At 41.0% G+C, this 20,074-nt stretch overlaps 1 protein-coding gene across 50 annotated transcripts in view; it reads left to right on the plus strand.

The window, feature by feature from the left end:
* pou2f2b (POU class 2 homeobox 2b) overlaps positions 1-8,086 on the plus strand; it is a 138,609-nt gene extending 130,523 nt beyond the window's left edge. For 49 of the 50 annotated variants that reach the window (XM_087285836.1, XM_087285842.1, XM_087285862.1 and 46 more), the window contains one exon: positions 75-1,290. In XM_087285836.1, coding sequence (XP_087141962.1) covers positions 75-376 — 302 coding nt within the window. In that variant the 3' untranslated portion in view covers positions 377-1,290. Of the gene's footprint in view, positions 1-74 lie in introns of all 50 variants that reach the window. The other variant, NM_001423213.2, reaches the window with a different exon arrangement.
* Positions 8,087-20,074: the final 11,988 nt, after the last annotated feature.

Genomic DNA, 20,074 nt, shown 5'->3' on the forward strand with positions numbered 1-20,074 from the left:
TCAGCTCATCAGTACTAGTGCGTCCTGTTTATCTTAGCACATGTAAGATGATTAATAGCATGTCTCTTCCACAGCTCTAGCAGCCAGTGGTGGCCAGCTCCCCATTTCCAGTCTTGAGGGCAGCAGCAAGGTGTTAATTGGTGGTTCTGGGGCCCAAGGAGCTGGTCTCCCTTCTTCTCTCTTCCTCAACCACTCCTCTATGTTGCCCTTGGCAACAGGCCCTGGAATGGGATTGGGCGGTTCAGCTGTTGGTAAAACCTCATTTCCTGTCACAGGCGGGATGAGCCCCTCTCCTTGTTCAAGCCCAGCTTCTTCCTACTCTTCCGGCGAAATGCTACACAGCCCGCACTCGATTGGAGGGGCTAAAATCGAGTGACGTTGTCCAAAGCCAATCACAGGAGGAGAAGGAGGAGGTGAAACCTTACCTGTCAACCAAAGCATCTCTTGAGCCCCTCGCTCCCTTCTAGTTCCTCTCGTTCACACTCCCTCTCTTCCGCTCTCCCACTCTACCGATGCCAAAAATATACAGAGTAGAAGAGGGGAGAGATGGAGAGATGGAGTGGACGGAGGATGGAAGAGCAGACGAGGGAAAACGAAACCAAAAATACACCACAAGGCTTAGCAGGGCGCAGCCAAATATGTCAAAAAAAGAACAACAACAACAAAAAAGACTATGTGCATAGTGCAGGACGAAAAGAGATCCTTGAGCACCAAAAAGGACAGACTTTACTGTGTGTTGTAGAACTATGGCAACTCTTTGCAGCAAACAAGTGGAGTACCGAAATACCAAAAAGTATAAAGGAACTTTGAGATACTCACTATGACAAAAGAATACAAGCAAACCAAATCTCAAATACCAAAAACAAACACCAAAAATACGGATGGAAAAGCTTTATCCAAAGGACCTGTAAATAGCCAGCCGTCCAGGACCAGACCCAGTGACAAAACTTCAGCCATCTCTGAGCTCGTCATCTCATCACACCACTGTCTTTTTTCTCAATTTATTTGATTCATAGTTTCAGTGTAAAATATGAGCGAGCTGGGCACAAACGCTCTCGTGTTTCTCTGGTACTTCCTCATTCTTGTCTTTTTATTTTCAGGAGACTGTCCATCAGTCTCTTTTGAATGTTTCAGTACATATGATCATCATCATCATCTCATGTCTTCTTGAGCATATCGAGAGATTTTTTGGCATTTGGTCTTTGATGTTCATCCTATTACCACTGCAGCTTGATGCACGTTTGTCAGATGACATGAATGTTGTAATAAAAGTGAGACCAAGCTCCTCTCTCTAGCTTTCAGACCTTTAGTTAAGTGTAAATACTCTCATTTCCCTCTTCATAATAGAGTGCTTGCACACTTCCTTATTCCATTTCATTTCATGCCTCCTCGCTCACTTTCTCCCTTTTGAATACCAAAGCGATCCATTCATACATGATCAGTTCTTCATTCACATCCTGCAGAAAGAGATCGAGGGCCCAAACCTCGATGAAGCCACTCGTAAACGTACATGGGAACATGTGGGATCTGATACAGCCAAGGGGCTCCCATCCTCTCTGCTTCTTCTTCAAGCCAAAAAAACGAAGCAAAACTTCAGAGCCAGCCAAACTTTCCAGAAAGGAAAACCAAGCCAAAAAATGGATGGAGGAGCAAAACGAGTCATTGTACAGAAAAAAAAAGAAGAAGAAAAAACGCATCCCTTCATGCATCTCTGGCCTGAGGTCATCCAGAACCATGTAGCAAGGGAGTCTCCTCTGCCTCGTGTCATTCAAACTCCTCCTGGTCCTGGGTGGTGGGATCTTTGAAGACCTCACTGGACTCATCTGAAAAAGATGTTTCGGGTTCGTTTGGGGGTTGGGAGGGTTGTTACGTTTGGTCTTTCGTTCCGTCTAACTGTTTTGTGGGGGCTTTTCTCAGCTGTGTGTAGATTTGTGTGCTTTCGTTTGGAGAAAAGGTATTCACGTATTTGCGGAGGAATCTCATTTTTTACGTTCCTTACTCGTTCCTATCTAGTTGTGTTAGAGACTCTAATCAGGTGGTTGAAACAATACTGTGAAAATTCAGTTCAACAGATAAGAAACCAGGATAAACACACGCTCAAGTACATCTAAAGAACCAAAGTCAAGTATAAACATGCTTTAAAGAGAACCAAATATCACATACACGATAACGATTTACACACTCTCATCCACCTTACCGTTGTATTTATATCGTGCTGAAACATGTAGTCGGTGAGTGCTGCAGGTTTAACGAAGGGATGGATACATGAACTCAGTTCTCTACGTTACCGTATAGTCCGAATGGGTCAGTTAGTGCTTCTATAGACTTTTGTAGTAAATGATCTATGTTATAATGCTTACTAATTGCTAATGTATGGAAGAAAAACATTGTGAAAAGATAAAAAAATGTTGATATTTACTTAGACCAAAAATTCACACTATCTCTCGTTTTGGGTTTTTGGGTTTTCTTCCTCCCCCTTTTGAAAGACTTTGATTTCTTTATTTATTCTCCCTCTTGCTCGTTTGTGAGTTTTCTTAACAAATCTTTTTTTATATTATTATTATTATTATTATTATTATTATTTATTTAATATATTCCAAATGCTGTTTTGTAGTGGGTGTGTTTGAGGTACCAGATTGTATTCAAATGTAAACTTCCTTTGCCAAGGCGACCTTTCAAACCAAATCCATCGACAAATGCAACTGCCGGTCTAAACGGACCGGCTGCTAGTCGGCAGCGTAGGGGTGGACGCTCGTCCTTTCGACCTCTTAGCTGTCCCTTACTGGACAGAGCCTGTGGAGGGGAAACCTATCAGGGGAAAAAGCAGCACTGTGTTTCTTCTGCCCAAGTGTTTTGGTAGCATTCATTCGACGCTCAAGTAACCTTCCAGAGTAAAAGCATGCACTGCCATGGCTTAGAATGGATTCGGTTCAAAAAGAACCTGCATTGTATGTGTACATACCTGTCTTAGCACTGCTGCTGTTAGCGATCATGTTGCTATGGTTACTGTCGTGATGGCTACCGCACACGTGTGATGAGCGCAGTGCTGCCGTGAGCCTTGACCTGAAAGCTTTAAACAGCTACAAAACCAAAAAAACTTTAGGAGAGGAAAGATGGAGGGATCCTGGAGATGGAACGCAGTCAAATGTATGCACTGTATGATGGTGGAAATGTATCAGTGCTCCATCTTCCTCTCTTCTTCTGCTCTCTGCCTCACTCCTCCTCCTCCTCTTTGTCCTATTTCTACTCCTGCTTTGTTTCGTATTTATTTTGTAACGTGTCTGTTGTTCTGTCTCCTGGTTAGAGGGTGTAGAAGAGAGATAGATCCTCATATACCTCACTCTCTTAATGAAAAACCAAATAGATCAATGACTTTAAACAGAGAAGCGGGCTGCATACGTCAGTTGGGGCTGAGGTGACTTGTTCAGACCAAAGCATGGTCTAAATAGGGCTTTTCACACTGCACTTAACTCTGGGATATCATTGTCCTAAACCCTGTATTTCACACCAGGTAAATATACAATTAACAATTGGAATTTAGAGGGGTTATTACTGCCTTTTAATTTGGGTTTAAAAGCCCTACACCAAAGTCAACCCTTTCATACTATTTGGGGTTTACCAAAGTTACAGAGGTAAAACCCTCTTTTGCTTTTGCGATTAGTCCTTCTTACCGTACGTTCACACCGAAAGCGGCGAGAGCGTCCAAGGACGCTCTGGCCGCCCTGGCGACAACGCTCTCTGCCTTCAGCTCCGGCAGCGAGAGCGTCAAAACTCGCTACATTGATCTCATATTTAAAGGAGCCGTTGCAGCATATCAGTTACATTCCTGCATAAAACATGTTTCTAGCGTGAAAATGTTGCGCACTTCTTATCAAATTCATACAACAATGGAGGATCAAGTTGCGTGCATTGTGGCTTTGCTCTATTTATCCAATATGTGTCCATATGTCTGAAATATCCTGAAGCAGCAGTACTGTTTTGTACTGTCACATCGCGTGAGATTCCCGCTTTTTTAAGATAAATTTATATAGCATTAATGAACATCAGTAACTCGCCAGTAACTTATTTAATGTATGTTCCTGTAGGAAAAAATTGTAAATAATTGGAAATCCGGTGACCGCAATAATCAAACCCTTGGGAACAACTGTGGTCGGAACCAAAGTTCACAGGTCTGTATTCTCTGAACTGCTATCAAGCGATGGACGTCTTCATTCTGATTGCTTGCCGCCGAACCGCGTCATAGGTCATTACCATAAAGTTGACTTCATTTCAACTTTCCTCGACGCTCACGCCGGCGAAGACGCGCCGCGCTGCTCCTCGCCGCCGGCTCTCATTGAAAATGAATGACTTCCGGCTACTTTGACGCTGTCGCCGCTTTCGGTGTGAACGTACGGTTAAGATCAAGTGAGAGGTTGGTAGGTTTACATATATCACAGATGTGTATTTAAACTGTGTTTACCAAACATTCAAGGCAATGAAAGAACCACACAATGTACTTGGGAGCTTTTCAAACACTTCAAATTTCCAACAATCACCTATTGGTTTATTCATACGCAGTAGTACCAGCCCACCAGGAGTACTTTCGAATCCACATTAGCACATATGTAGTGTACACAATCTTGGCTCTGGTATACTGAGTGATTATGCATGCTTATTATTAGCCCTCCTCCTCCCTGGCACTACCTGTAGAGATCTGCTGGCAGACTTTTCATTATTTTGACTTAAGCCCTGCTCACACTGTGACATTTCAGCCACGATTTTGTCATGAGACAATTTTGGGAAATCCTAAAATATTCCTGAAATCCTAGGCTAAAATCGGAGATCTTTGATCGTTGGTTTGACATGTTCACTGACAGCCGCTAAATGCCTATTGCGATCAGATTTTTCCTCAGATGAAGTTCTGGCAGTGTCAGAAGATTTTAGACACTTTCCTGCAGTGTGACAACTGCTGCGATGAATGTCAATTCAAGAACCAATAGGAGAGCAGAATTTGATGATACGATTCATGTGACTATTCAAACAACGCGGGGTAATGTCAAAACATTTATAATTGGGATATGCTGTGTGCAAAATTGCCGCTACAGAGTTTTTACGTTTAATGTGATGAATCATTTTAGAACGCAGAATAGTAAAAATGTCACGGGTGGATGACGTCAAACTCCAGGGGCGTTTACTTTCATGTTTGTTTTGTGTTTCGTTTTCGTGTTCATTGTAGTTCAGTCTGACTTTATGGCAGCTGAGATCTTACAGTCTGACAAGGGAGCCATGTTCGTGCAGTCTGACATGCTACAATCGTTCAGGATTATAAAAATAAAAATGTACAAAAAATAAAATAAAATCACAGAGCCGACATTAAGCTAAGATTAAATATTTTATTCTTGTTCTAGAATTTCATAACCATGCCATTAAATGCTGGTTATCCCCTCCAGAGTTGTCATGACTGAACAACTTTTTTGGCTGTACATTGCAGTAGGGCCTCCTGTGGTGCTTTCTGCACCATGCCAAGGAGAGCCAGAAGCAAATCAACACACACTATTTTTTCTTAAATGATCAAGCGACTTTTACTATTACCACGTGACCTGTAAGGGCGAAATAAAACTGTTACCAATGCAATTCTGTGAAAAAAAACTCTTAGCAGCGAAATTTGTGTTTTAACATTTGCAGTTTCTATTTTCTCAATTTGAAAATAAAGTTCATAAAAATGGGTAATACAATTATTGTAAACTTTTTTGTGCAATGTATGAACTGGCACTACAATATTGGCCTTATTTTCCTCGTATAAGTGAGCACAGCCATTGGATTCATTTCAGCTCAAGACTTCTAATCTCATTTACTTCCATTCATTTTTAGATGGTAAAAACAGCTCGTTTTGCTGCTTGATAGCTGACTGATGACTGATATTTTCGTATTGTATTATTCTACTTTGTCTGTATAATCATGAACACACTTCTTTGTACAGCAAGTATTTTGACTCGTTTTCTGGAGTTTATTATATTCATAGTTAGGCATGGGACGATAACCGGTTTGATGGTATACTGCGGTTTGGAAAAGTCAGCTTCTCTACCGTTCCTGAGGTATATGTACGATTTTTTAAATATTTTTTTATTTGTTAGGACAACAGTATCTTGATAGGAAATGATATCCAAGGATGCCGTTTTAAATTGTAAAGAAATTTATGTTTTTAAAAACAATTAAAAGACTGCAGAAGTCAATGACTTAATTGAATTATTTAGGCTGATGTGTTTACTGCTCCAAAATACTTAAAAAAAATGTTTCTCAAAATGAAATATAGTGTGTACCCAGAAAAAGAATATCTTTCAGAGCAGTAATCACAATACCGTCAAACCGTGAAATTTTTATTCAAGGTTATCATACCGTCAGAATCTTATACCAGCCCATGTCTAGTCATATTCCTAATCATTTCTCCCACATGCAAACAATCGCAAAAACTAGCACACTCCCGCATTGAAGAATAAAGTCAATATGAGGTATTACTCCAATCAAAGATACTGACACAGAATATGCAAGTTAGCATTTTGGAATTTGCAGTAGGCTATGAAATGGCAGCTTTTGAATACCCAGGATTAATTCTTAAGGAGGGTCATTTATAGGCAATGTCAATGTTTTGTTTACCAAGAGCTTAGAATGACCCAGGGTTAACTACTGAAAGTGTGAAAAGCCCTAAAAGTTTCATCCATACAAGTTCACTGCCTTGGCTCTTGGGAATGCTTTTTACACAGTCACTAAACACAGACTCTATCTCACACACACAGTGTACCTGTATGTGTATGTATGTAAGTGAGATAGGTGAGTAAGAGCGGTGACTGTTGTTGCTAGGTGACAAATTTTATGTCTAAAAACGCAGCGATGTTGAAGATGTATAACGGAAACTTTTCAATCCTCCGTTACCTTTCCTCTAGCTTTCGTTCTTACCGTCAGAGTCGGGCGCAGTTTCTGATACTTTAACTTAACGATGTTGATATGCAAGTTAACAGCAGCGTAAGGGAGCGTGTTCAAAGTGCAAGTCTCTCAGTGGCGTGAATCTCCAGAGAAATGATACCAAAGCAACACGCCAGTCTGAGGGCGAACACAACACACACACTCCCTAAAACCCTGCTCACAATCCTTCAGTTTGATTCGCATTGGCGTTCACTTTATAAATTAATTATTAACAATCGGAGAAGGGTTTAAAAGTACCAGAAAACATCAGTCTTAGCATCTGAAAAGGGCCTGACTGATAGAACTGCAAATATGAGTAGGCTATTTTCATCCTCATTTTTCTTTCTGGTTGTTTTATGCTAGCGTTGTATGTGCATTACTCGTAAAAAAGAAGAAGATGAAAAATATACCAGCTTCAGGCCAAAGGTGTTTAAAAGATTTTTAAGAATAGCAAAGAACTTAAACACGTCTAGTTAAACCAAAGAGCTCCACGAACAACACCTCCTCAGCTGTTTTATTTCGTCTCTGGTCACCTAGCAACCCAGTTTCTGAAGGTATAACCTCAACTATCCAAAGCAGATAATAAAGAAAATGTATATTTTTAATTGTTGATTATTTGGGGGGAATCTTCATGATGATGATGATCATACAGAAAAGACTTGGTATGTCTGTGATGATTTTTATGCTTTGACTCTCTCTCTCTCTCTCTGGATTTTTAATCTGTCCCCTAAATGTTTTCCCAGATTTAATTTCACTGCTCACTCTGTCTGTGCGTAAAAGAGCGCGCGCGGGTGCGTCACTGCTTATGTTCACGCGCGTGGACGTATTTTACACTCTTGTCAGAAATGCGGTTATTTTGGCGGTGTGAATATGTGCGTGCGTCTGTTTTGCTTGTTGATGTACCTTGTCATGTTTTTACCCTTTCCATCGTCCCTATTTCTTCTCCCTTGAGTTGAGCAGTCCTTCTTTTCTGTTCTCTGTGTCTCTCTTTTCCTCCCTATGATGACAGGTTAGCCTTTCGGTGTAATTATCTCTGAAACCAAAAAATAGTTGACAAATAACTCGCTTGTTCATTGTACAGTGTTGTTCATTTAAAGTCATTTTTGTAACTGAAAGTGTTTCACTCATCTGAATAAAAACGGTAGAGAAAAAGAGCAGTGTTTATGTTCGTGTTTATGTGCTGATGTGTAAGATGGCCGCTGGAGGGCGGCAGCCGCTGTTCTCCTTCCCGCGGTGAATCATCAGTAGAGCTTCTGCCTCCACATGGTGTCTCAACTTAGTCACCTTCTCTTCCCCTTCCTTCCTTCCTTCCTTAGCGCTCTCACAATATATCAGTTTCTCTCTTTTCTACCTCTTTTTCCACTTTTCACAGCTCTCATTTGCTCATCTGACTCATAGGACATCTGGTCTTTGCCAGACAGCTTGTCCTTTACTCATGTTCTACTCCTCTCCAATTTAGATGATTAAAAATCGCACCTTTCGAAGATTTTCATGATTTTACATCTGTTGTTGGAGGGAAAAAAACAGCTTTAAGTTAACACAAACCACAGTTTAACTTTTAGTAACTTAGCCTGGTTAATCACAATTTTTTTCTTGACATTTCAGAACATAAATGTTAGGCTACTGCTAACTCTTGATTAGGCCTCTTAGGATTTAGTGTCTGCTAGTTCACTCAAAAAAGAAAGCGATGCTATTTATTACTCACCAACAAGTCACTTCAAACCCCATTCATTTATTCATTTGTCTTTGGAATACAAAGTAGGTTACGTCTGAGCTCCCTCATCCTCTATTCACCTTATTCTCAGCTGTCGAGCGGGTGCAGCCATTTGAATCTTTTTGTCTCGCGACTTCCGGTCACATTCACTTCCATTCATTTTTTGACGTTAACAACTGCTCGTTACGCTGCTTGATGTTGCAATTGAATATTTTCTTATTATATTATGCTACTTGGTCTGTGTAGTCATGCAAACATTTGTTTGTTGAGCAAGTAGTTTGGCCATTTTCTGCCGTTTATTATTCCTAGTCATTTCTCCCATAGGCGACTGAATCGGAAGTTCTAAGACAATCGCGAAAACAGGCGCACTTCCGCATTTTAGAATAAGGTCAATAGGTGAGGATTAAAACATCCTCAAAATGTGTCTTCAGTCACAATCAGATTATAAATTACGAGAATATTTTTGTGCGCACATGAAGAAAACATAATGACTTTATACTTTCTTTAGTGTTTGCATCTGCATGTCTTTCATCATTTCAGTCATTCATTAATTTCCATTTATTTAAGGGGTTGCCACAGCGGAATGAACTGCCAACTATTCCGCCACATATTTATTGCAGCGGATGCCCTTCCAGCCACAACCCAGTACTAGAAAACACCTTTACACTCACATTCACACACACTCTCATACATAACAGCCAATTTAGGTAATTTACTTCACCTATATGTGTAAGGACTGTGGGGGAAACCGGAGCACCCAGAGGAAACCCACGTGAAAACGGGGAGAACATGCAAACTCCACACAGAAATGCCAACTGTCTCGGCCAGGACTTGAACCAGCGACCTTTTTGCTGTGAGGTGACAGCACTACCTACTGTGCCACTGCATCACTGATAACATGTCTCCTAACTGTAAAGTAAAATAAATAGGTGTTAAAGGCAAACCACATTTGTGTTTGTTTTCAATTAAAGACATAGCTTCTTGAAGTAACATACAACTATAGAAATTCAAACTGGTTCAATCTGTTAATATGGAAGCCGAAAAAAACACGCGCTGCTCACGCTTGTGGTGTGAAACAGGCTTTAACGGTCAAAGGAGTAAAGTTTACCTGTACAGCACTTCACTAGCTGGCCTCTGTTTCAAGTACAACCCAAACCTTACTCCCATCCGAGTCATGTCACCAATAGCAGCATTTCCACTGTCGGGCCAGTGCAAGCCAGGGATTTTATTGGGCCGGGAAAGCAACTTAAACATTGCCACATGTACGTTGTCCTTCTATTGCATTCATATATTGTATTATCTCCAAAATAAATTAAGAAAGAAACCGCTTACAGTGGGGAAAGGCAGTGGCGCAGTAGGTAGTGCTGTCGCCTCACAGCAAGAAGGTCGTTGATTCGAACCTCGGCTCAGTTGGCGTTTCTGTGTGGAGTTTGCATGTTCTCCCTGCCTTCGCGTGGGTTTCCTCCGGGTGCTTCGGTTTCCCCCACAGTCCAAAGACATGAAGTACAGGTGAATTGGGTAGGCTAAATTGTCCATTGTGTATGAGTGTGTGTGTGAATGTGTGTGTGGATGTTTCCCAGTGATGAGTTGCGGCTGGAAGGGCATCCACTACGTAAAAACTTGCTGGATAAGCTGGCGGTTCATTAAAAAAGGGACTAAGCAGACAAGAAAATGAATGCATGAATGAACCGCTTACAGCAAGGTATTTGGCGGGCCAAAAAGGGCCATCCGCTGGCCTAGAGAAAGCCCCGCTTTGGCCTAATCAGGCCTCGGTAGTGACTATAGAAATGTGACTGGTGCTGGCTTGCACTGACTGGCTCGTTTTAGACACGACATTATAAACGTGGCTAATGTAACCCCACCAGGTCCTACACTACCCAACTTGATCCAAGCTGGAATCAAACCGGCAACTCTTTGCATGGGAGTCGATTGCTCTAACAAGATTAACACTGCCCTAAATCCCACTCCCATCCAGGTCATGGCACCAACGTAACCCCGCCGTCCTACCCAACACTCTTTGCATGTGAGTCGGTTGCTCCAACATGGAGGCTAAAGTCCATGGCTTCTAGCATCTGTCGCTAGAGCATCTTCTAGAGGTCAGAGGAGTAAGGTTTACCTGCACAGCACTTCAATGCTTGGCCTCTATTACACTTAGATGTTTTTACCTGTTTCATGCTTGTTTTGTCTACAAGCAGATTCAAAAGTTGAACGGTGGAAACTCTGCATCACTGGATACCAGCAGGAATTCAACATGTCAGCGTCACAGAAACTTTTCAGTAAATTTAGCTTGAGTTGAGTGGGTTGGATGTCATGCTGCTACAAAGTTCTGGAGAGGCTAAAGACAAAAAGTGCCTATCATGTTGACGGCGTTATAGATGTAGTGGCTGACATTGTGGATTTTGTTAGATTAATTTATGAGGGTGCTGTTTCTGTCACACTCATGGCTCCAGGTATAGTTAGCATTGGCTCAATCAGCTACAACTTCTGACTTAAAAATGCTTTTTTCTTTATTCATTCATTCATTTTCTTGTCGGCTTAGTCCCTTTATTAATCCGGGGTCGCCACAGCGGAATCGCCAACTTATCCAGCAAGTTTTTACGCAGCGGATGCCCTTCCAGTCACAAACCATCTCTGGGAAACATCCACACACACACTCATACACTACGGACAATTTTAGCCTACCCAATTCACCTGTACCGCATGTCTTTGGACTGGGAGAACATGCAAACTCCACACAGAAAACCAACTGAGCCGAGGTTCGAATCAGCGACCTTCTTGCTGTGAGGCGACAGCACCACCTACTGTGCCACTGCCTCGCCCGCTTTTTTCTTTAATGATAATCAAAAATAAGCTACATCACATATCTGTTCTTTGTCTGTGGCAAGAGTTTTGTGGACAGCTCTTAAATGCATAAAATGGACACTGTCACTTATCTGAATTAAACCATTTTAATAAGACTTAAAAAACTTTTAAAGACAGCCATGTTGAGGTTGTTGATGGATTAATTAAACTTGTGTTTAAAACAGCTGTTTAATATCTGAGTTTGAATTGGAAAAAAAACTAAATTGCATTTGCATCTAGCAGACACTTTTGACCAAAGTGTCTTAAAATTCAGGAGGCATTCAGCAATTGAACAAGAAGAAGCAATACACACAAGAAGTGCTAGCTAAACAAAGTGATTTGTGCTGAAGTAAGAGTGCCGTGGTTTTTCAAAGAGAAAGATAGTGTTTCTACAGGTGATTTGTCAAGCTCACTCACCTGTGTGAAGCACACTTTATAAATGTATTGTGTTTGTGTCAGTTGGCATCACCCATAACACTGAACAGAAAATTCCACCAATCCACCTGTCACAGCATACAAACTTGTGCCTAAATAGAAAATATATATGTGTCCACTCTGAAAGTATATGTCCACTCTGAAAATATAGAATCAAGTTGATCTCTACACTCTCACTATACAGTAAGCTCCATAAATATTGGGGCATCGACACAATTTAACTTTTTTGGCTCTATACACCAATACAATGGATTTGCAATAAAATGAACAAGATGCTTTAACTGCAGACTGTCAGCTGTAATTTGAGGTTATTTACTTCCAAATTAGGTGAACGGTGTATAAATTACAAAGGTTTGGAAATGTACCTCCCACTTGTTAAGGGACCAAAAGTAATGGGACAGTTGGCATCTAAGCTGTTCCTTGGTCAGGTGTGTGTTATTCCCTTATTATCCCTATTACAATGAGCAGATAAAAGGTCCAGAGTTCATTGCAAGTGTGCTATTTGGATTGGGGATCTGTTACTGTTAACTCACAAGATGATATCCAAAAAGCTGTCACTATCAGTCAAGCAAGCCATTATTAGGCTGAAAAAATGGATGACCGAAGAATTCTTTCTCTGGTGAAGAAAACACCCTTCACAACAGTTGGCCAGATCAATAACACTCTCTAGGAGGTAGGTGTATGTGTTTCAAAAGTCAACAAATAAGCGAAGACAACACCAGAGTGAATACAGAGATTTCACCACAGGATGTAAACAATTGGTGACCCTCAAAAACAGAAAGGTAAGATTAGAGTTCTAAAAAAGCCTTAACAGTGCTGGAACATTCTATGGACAGATGAGACCAAGACCAACTTGTACTAGAGTAATGGAAAGAGAAGAGTATGGGGAAGGAAAGGAACTGCTCATGATCCTTAGCAGTGAAGCATGGTGGTGGTGTCATGGCGTGGGCACGTATAGCTGTCAATGGAACTGATTCTGTTGTATTTATTGAGGACGTGAATGCTGACAAAAGCAGCAGGATGAATTCTGACGTGTTTCAGGCAATAATTTCATGCTTTTATTCAGCCAAATGCTTCAGAACTCATTGGACAGTGCTTCACAGTGCAGATGGACAAAGACCCAAAGCATACTGCAAAAGCAACCAAAGAGTTTTGGAAGGAAAAGAAGTGGAATGTTATGCAATGGCCAATTGCATATGGTCAATCACCTGACCTGAATCTGATTGAGCTTGCATTTCACTTGCTGAAGACAAAACTGAAGGGAAAATGCTCCAAGAACAAGCAGGAACTGAGGACAGTTGCAGTGGAGGCCTGGCAGAGCACCACCAGGGATGAAACCCAGTGTCTGTTGATGTCTATGCATTCCAGACTTCAGGCTGTAATTGACTGCGATGGATTTACAACCAACTATTAAAAAGTGAAAGTTAGATTTTTTGATTATTATTCTGTCCCATTACTTTTGGTCCCTTAACAAGTGGGAGGCACATATGTAAATTGTAGTATTTCCTACAGCGTTCACCTAATTTAAATGTTGATTACCTTAAGTTAAAGCTGACAGTCCGCAGTTAAAGCACATCTTGTTCGTTTAATTTCTAATCCATTGTGTTGGTGTATAGAGCCAAAAATGTTAGAATTGTGTCGATGTCCAAATATTTATAGACCTAACTGTATATTTAGAAATGTATGTGTATATTTTGCAGTATTATTTAATTATATTTTCCTAGTCGACACAACCAAAATTAAAAAAGTGCCCCAATTATGCATTATAAAAGGTTTATTATTATTTTTTTGTGGGGGGGTAATAACAGGCTAACATGCATGCAAGGTCACAAAACATTTTCATTGCATTATGTGCATTTTTTTTACCTAATTATCCTAGATACTCATATATGATTTGTTCAGTGTAACGCTAATATGTTTTGATTGGTGTTATGACCCAGTCTGTTGTGATTGGTTTACTGCTTGTAACATATGTCAAAACAGCTTATCAAGTATTGAAGCAAGCAGCTATAGTACATCCAAGATATAGGTGACTTTTTTAAGGTGTTCTTTGTGATTCATATAATGGCAGTGAATGGTGACTGGTTTTTAGATTAAAAATAAACACATAAAAACACATACAATTATAAGTCATGGCTCCTGGTGACATACTAAGTAGGATCTAAAGGTTTACTTGTTAATTAAAAACAGGGGACTTGGATCTAAAGATGCAGCTAAACTCTGCAGGAAGGTAGATCTTCAGGAACAGGGATGGGCACAATGGAACTAAACGTTTGCTCAGCGTGGTCGTCATCGAAAGTGACCAGACTACAATTGGACTGCATTAACATATGCATCATTATATGTTTGACCAGGCTGTGGTTTAATAATAATAATGTGAATTAATTAATAATATTGTAAATAATGTTCAATTGCTTACACTGACCATCATTTCACTTCACAAGACATCAGTGTGTCACCTAAAGTCATGACTATCCCTTTAAGCAGGTTAACCACAGAACTACAGGCTGCGCAAATAAATGCATATTTTGCATGCTAGAGAAAACAAGAAGGCCACCATTTTAATCACTCTTACAGGTTGTGATTATGAGGAAGAAGAAGTTGGTCCAAATAAACTGGGCATTGAGAAAGTCTCTGTCGAAGTCTGACAAAGCCCTATGTATATATTCTTTGGTACTGGTCCTTCCTTTTATGAAAACCAGCCTGTAAATTCTGCATTGTAGATTGTAGAATATGTTGCTTTAGCTGTGATCAGTAAAATGATGGGTACACAGCACAAGGTTCAATCATTACTTCACTTAGCCTCGTCTTTAGGCAGTAAATAAAGCTGATTTCCTCTCAGTGCAGATCACAGCGTCTTGACAACATGATGCAATCCTGTCCCCCATGATCTGCTAGTGTTTGAGGAGGGGGTTAAGTGAAGCTAAAGGTCTGTTTAGAGATTGACTCATTTTAATGAGTCAACTCTTTCTTTTTGAGAATCAGTAACTTTATGCATGGTTCACTTCAAGATTTAAATGTAAAGTTGTAAAGGCCCCGGTATACTTCAAACAACATTAAAGGACAAATGACATAATTTCAAACAAAATCTGTCCGATACGATGTTCTACCAAGAAAGGAGGCAGATAAACGATTTGACGTTTTATAGTTATTTGTTTGAATAAAAGTTCAGTTACTGTCCTTTCATGAAGTCCTTTAGAATTAGCTCTAGTGATGGGAAGTTCGGATCATTTTACTGACTCAGATCTTTGAGTCTCGTTCATCGAGATGAACAAATATTTTTTTGAGTCATTTCGTTCATTTGGTTCAATTTGCCAAAATATTATTATAGAACAGTTAAATTCTTTTTCCGGCTCTAAACACATATGATTGGCCCATGAGCAGCCAATCAATTGACCAGACTGGTTTAAGCTGGACATAGCTGGTTTTGGCTGGGCTCTCAGCCTGACTAGGCTTGTCAAGCTGGTTTTAGCTTGTCATCACCCAGCCTGACCAGCTAAGACTAGGCTGGAAATGGCCAAAACCCCTCTAAAACCAGCCAACCAGCCTAGGCTGGTTTAAGCTGTTTTTTTTTCAGTAGGGCAGTATGCTTTTATGGCCGTTTTCACTGTCAAAAGGCACACCGAACCGAACCGTACCACTTTTTCAGCACCCTTTTCAAAGGATACCAAAAGGTGGAGCTATATGCACAGCTGAACGCTATTGGTTTACAGAGAAATGTTATTCCCTCGCGCAACAAGCCAGAATGAAAACAAAGAAACCGCCATGTTTTAAATACACAGCCGAGACATTGCACCATAATAATATATACATATAATAACGAGCCATGATCGACCTGAGCTCAAACAAACCCTGTCGTTGTCTTGATGAACAGCCACAAAGCCAAGAAGAACAAAATCTGCTGTGTCCTGCTGTTGTTTTACTAGCCCGTCTAAAAGTGCGAGCAGTTTTACTGTCCAGAGAGCTCGCGATCACGTCTATATTTGAAATAACATGCTCATATTAATAAAGTGCTTGTTATCATTGAAGCGCTTTGATATCCGATCCTGTCAGAAATAAACAAACACAAGAGTGAAGAGCAAAAAAAAAAATCAAAGGAGAAGCCGGAAAAAACAGCAGCAAATGATGCGATTTATTTTATATAACTGCAGACGTTACAGTGGGCTATTTCATTGATCTGTTGTCAATCAGTTATAATCAGATTATGTTCATAGAAAAGTTAGTAATAAACATTTATACAGAAGTATTTATGCGTATAAAGCATCTGTGTTGTGAGAAGTGCTTCTCATATGACATGTGAACGACCCGTACAGCTTTATTGTAGTCATTTTCTCCAGAGAAAATGTTGTCATCGGAAACTTTCTGTCATACACCATGCCCACTAAAATAGTACCATTGGTACCCTTTTAGCAATGGAAACGCAAGACTGATAAAGGTGACCCGTACCAACCAGTACCGTACTGTACCACTCAGTGGAAACTAGCCATAAAACATTTGGGGAAAAGTTTGGGAACATGTTTGGAAAAGAAAACATTAGCTAACTAGTGCCATTTCCCTCAACTTAGCTGAACATGAGGTCCAATATGCCTTTTTAATTTCAAAATCCATTCTGAATGGACCTTCAGGTCACTTGAAAAGCGCTGAAATGATACATTTGTGTCACTTTCTCTTCGCTGATAAAATATACAGCCAGGTATACAACAATACGCCATCATGGACACTGCTGTGTCACTCCAGAAAAATACTTCTGGGTTTCTTCCCAGTTCCCACCGCAGCCTTGCTTTTGCTTTTAAAATGGTGGCCATGTGAATCAGTCTATAAGCTGTGAGAAAAGTGACATAGGTCAATATTTTTTATATCTAATAAAGCTACTTTAAGTCCTTGTGTGTCTTTATTTGCTTCAAATTAAAGGTGTTTACACTAAAAGCAGTGTTATATGAATGCTAATTATTTGTAGGTTATATTATATTGATGGTTGGCTCTACACATTTTTATTCTATTTCAAATGGTGGATTTCTGCTCTAACAGAAGTCTTCTTCAGGTATCACCCTCAGTGCAGCGCCAGAGCTTACAGGGTGCAGAATCTGTTTACAGATTGGTCACAGGATGCGTCAGTCATCTCTGCGCCCACTCACAATCTGCCTCAGTCCGACTGTTCCCACCCACTCACAGGGACAGGTGGTCAATCTGTCACTTCAGTGGCACAGGTGTGTGTGTGAGTGTGTGTAACTGTGGTCCAAGACGGAACAGATGACGGAGGCATTTCAGGTGAGTAACAGGAGCACAGTAAATTCCACAAACATGGGGCTGCAGCATATGCTCTTGTGTTTATGTTAGATTACCAACCATAACACTGTGTCTTTGTCACAAAATCCTGCAACAATGAATGCAGATGTCAGCGTGGGCCTGAGGAAATCATGTGATGCCAGTTTTGATGATCAGTGTTATGGAGGCCATTTTCACACAATCAGTGGAATTCCCTCTCTACACCTGTGTGTTTTCACACCCTGCCCTGAGCCGCCGCACCTGCACAGAGCAAACACAGCGTCACTACCTATTCAACGCATTACAAGACGATTAAGCAGCTATTGTCATTCAATCTGTACACACACATGGTCAGTGATAGGCCATTAGTCACACCTGTGGCCTTTGTGAGGAATGTGCAATCATGGTTTAGACATAGCTGAGCATTCAAAACCACCCAGGTGATTTATAACATGGCTTTATTTACCAGAAACAACTCTTGTTTGATACAAGGAAGCATATGCAACAAAAGGAAATATTTTACTTTTCGTACACTCACCCTCAAGTCATCCAAGATGTAGGTTTACTGTTTAGCTCAAAGTGTGAGCTTTGGGGATTCAAAAAATGCAAGTTAGCGGCTTCAGGCACTTTAAAGTTGATGTGCAACGAAATCTGCAGAGCCTATTGGTATGTTGTTGTGCTTCCAACTAAAACTGAATATTGAGTAGGGGCCGGGGCTTTCATTTGTGCATCATTCTCTCATAACAAGTTAACAGCAAGAGAGGCGTGGTTAAGAATATCATGATTGAATTTGTCAAAGTGATTTCAACAGAAAAGGACCCCCACTTCAGACACAGAAACAAATGGTCAGACTTTGCAGATTAGCAAAACAAAACCAATGAAACAGTGAATTAACTTGCATCGAATAATTGTTCACCTAAACAATGCTTCCACCACTTTGTCTGCCAAGCCTGGCACCATTGGTGGTGAGTTGCCAAGCAAACCAGTCAAACCGGAAAAGTCATCCATAAGATGTTAAGCAGTCAACTGTTCCGTAGCATTTGTTTTACACAAGGGGATGCAGCCATATGTACCCATGAGCACACATTTCTTGGTTCTCAAAAATGTACACCAGAGCACATTTGTCCAATGATCCTTTGTTGCATTAATTTGTATGGTTTGGGGTTATTTCAATACAAATCACTAAATCGCTACTTTTAAAATGGTACCGGTGCCAAAACAGTGCCTGAACTGATACTTTTGAGCCACAAAATATGGTGGATGACTCTAGAAAAATAAAAATGTTTATATAATTTTAATTCCCATTTTCATCCGCTTTTCCGGTGCTGGGTCACATGGGCAGCAGTCTTAAGCCTGGTTTATATTTCTGCGTCCAAGTGATCGGCGTAACCCATGGCGCATGCAACGCGTGTAGCTGTGCATTAATACTTCTGCACGCTGTCTCTGTTGGTCTGCATTAACACTTCCGAAACGCTAGTTGGCAGTGAGGTGTAAATGTTCCTCTGTGTCGAGTTTCTACGCTGCTGTTTTGTTTTTTCTGAAAGCTTCCTGAATGTACAAGTGGCTCAAACTCGCTCATTTTGAGGCAGGAACCGGCGGACGTGCAACAACTTTAACTATGAGGTAAACGCAAAACAAAACTTTCCATCCGGAGCTTCTTCACGGGACTCCACACTTGTAAACAATCGCTCAATTGAGCTCGCGCGGCTCTCAGTCCTGCCCTGACTCGTCTGCGATACCAAGCAGACCAATCACAGAGCTTGCGCTACGCGTCGTTGCAACGTGTAGTTAAATCTTTTGAGAAGTGCACGTCAGTGACGCCGATGGCCACGGCGTAGGGCTGTGCGTAAACGCGTAGGCTGCGCCGTAGCACACGCGTGAGCTTGACGCAGAAGTATAAATCAGCCTTAAGGAGAGAACCGCAGACTTTCCTCTCCCCAGACACTTTCTCCAGCTCCTCCGGGGGGGGATCCCGACACATTACCAGGCAAGCTGACAGACAAAGCCCCTCCAGCGTGTCCTCGTCTTCCCCTAGGCCTCCTCCCGGTGGAACATGCCTGGAACACCTCCCTAGGTAGGCATCCAAGAGGCATCTGAAACAGACGCCACCTCAGCTGACTACTCTCAATGTGGAGGAGCAGCGGCTCTACTCTGAGCTCCTCACCCTATCTATCTATAAGGGTGCGCCCTGCCACCCAGCAAAGAAAACTCATTTTGTCCGCTTGTATCCAAGATCTTATCCTTTCGGTCATGAGCCAAAGCTCATGACCATAGGTGAGAGTAGGAATGTAGTAAATTGAGAGCTTTGCCGTCTCAGCTCCTTCTTCACCACAACGGACCGATACATCAACCACATTACTGCTACCGCTGCACCAATCCGCCTGTCAACTCTCACGCTTCATCCTTCCCTCGCTCGAGAACAAAACCTCAAGATGCCTTAATGTGAATTAGACAATAATATGATTAAGATGTTGTTGATGTGTTGTTGAATGTTCCTCTCATGATCCTGTTTTACATGTTGTAGCACATAACTTCAATTGCAGTTCAGCAGTTTCACTTTTATTCAGCAACATAATTTTCATGCCCTCATGACAAACTGAGGTATTGGATGAGAATGTGAAATAAGGACTGGTGGAAGACTGTTGTTTAAATTGAAGCAAGCCAAATGGAAAGAAAAAACTTCTGTAACTTCTGTGGTCTTTTAAGGTGTTAAAAAATTGCTATTTACTTGGTAGACTCCTAATCAGAGTATAGTCTTAATCATATTAAAATCGGAGTATTGGTGTCCATGTGAACACTCCTGTGCCTGATGATGTCAAGTGCATTCCTCTGCCTTTATGTTGATTCCATGAGCCTTCAAATTTCTCAAATTTGACGTGT

The sequence above is a fragment of the Danio rerio genome, chromosome 16 (assembly GCF_052040795.2).
Source record: "Danio rerio strain M-AB ecotype USA chromosome 16, GRCz13ab, whole genome shotgun sequence".
NCBI lineage: Eukaryota > Metazoa > Chordata > Actinopteri > Cypriniformes > Danionidae > Danio > Danio rerio.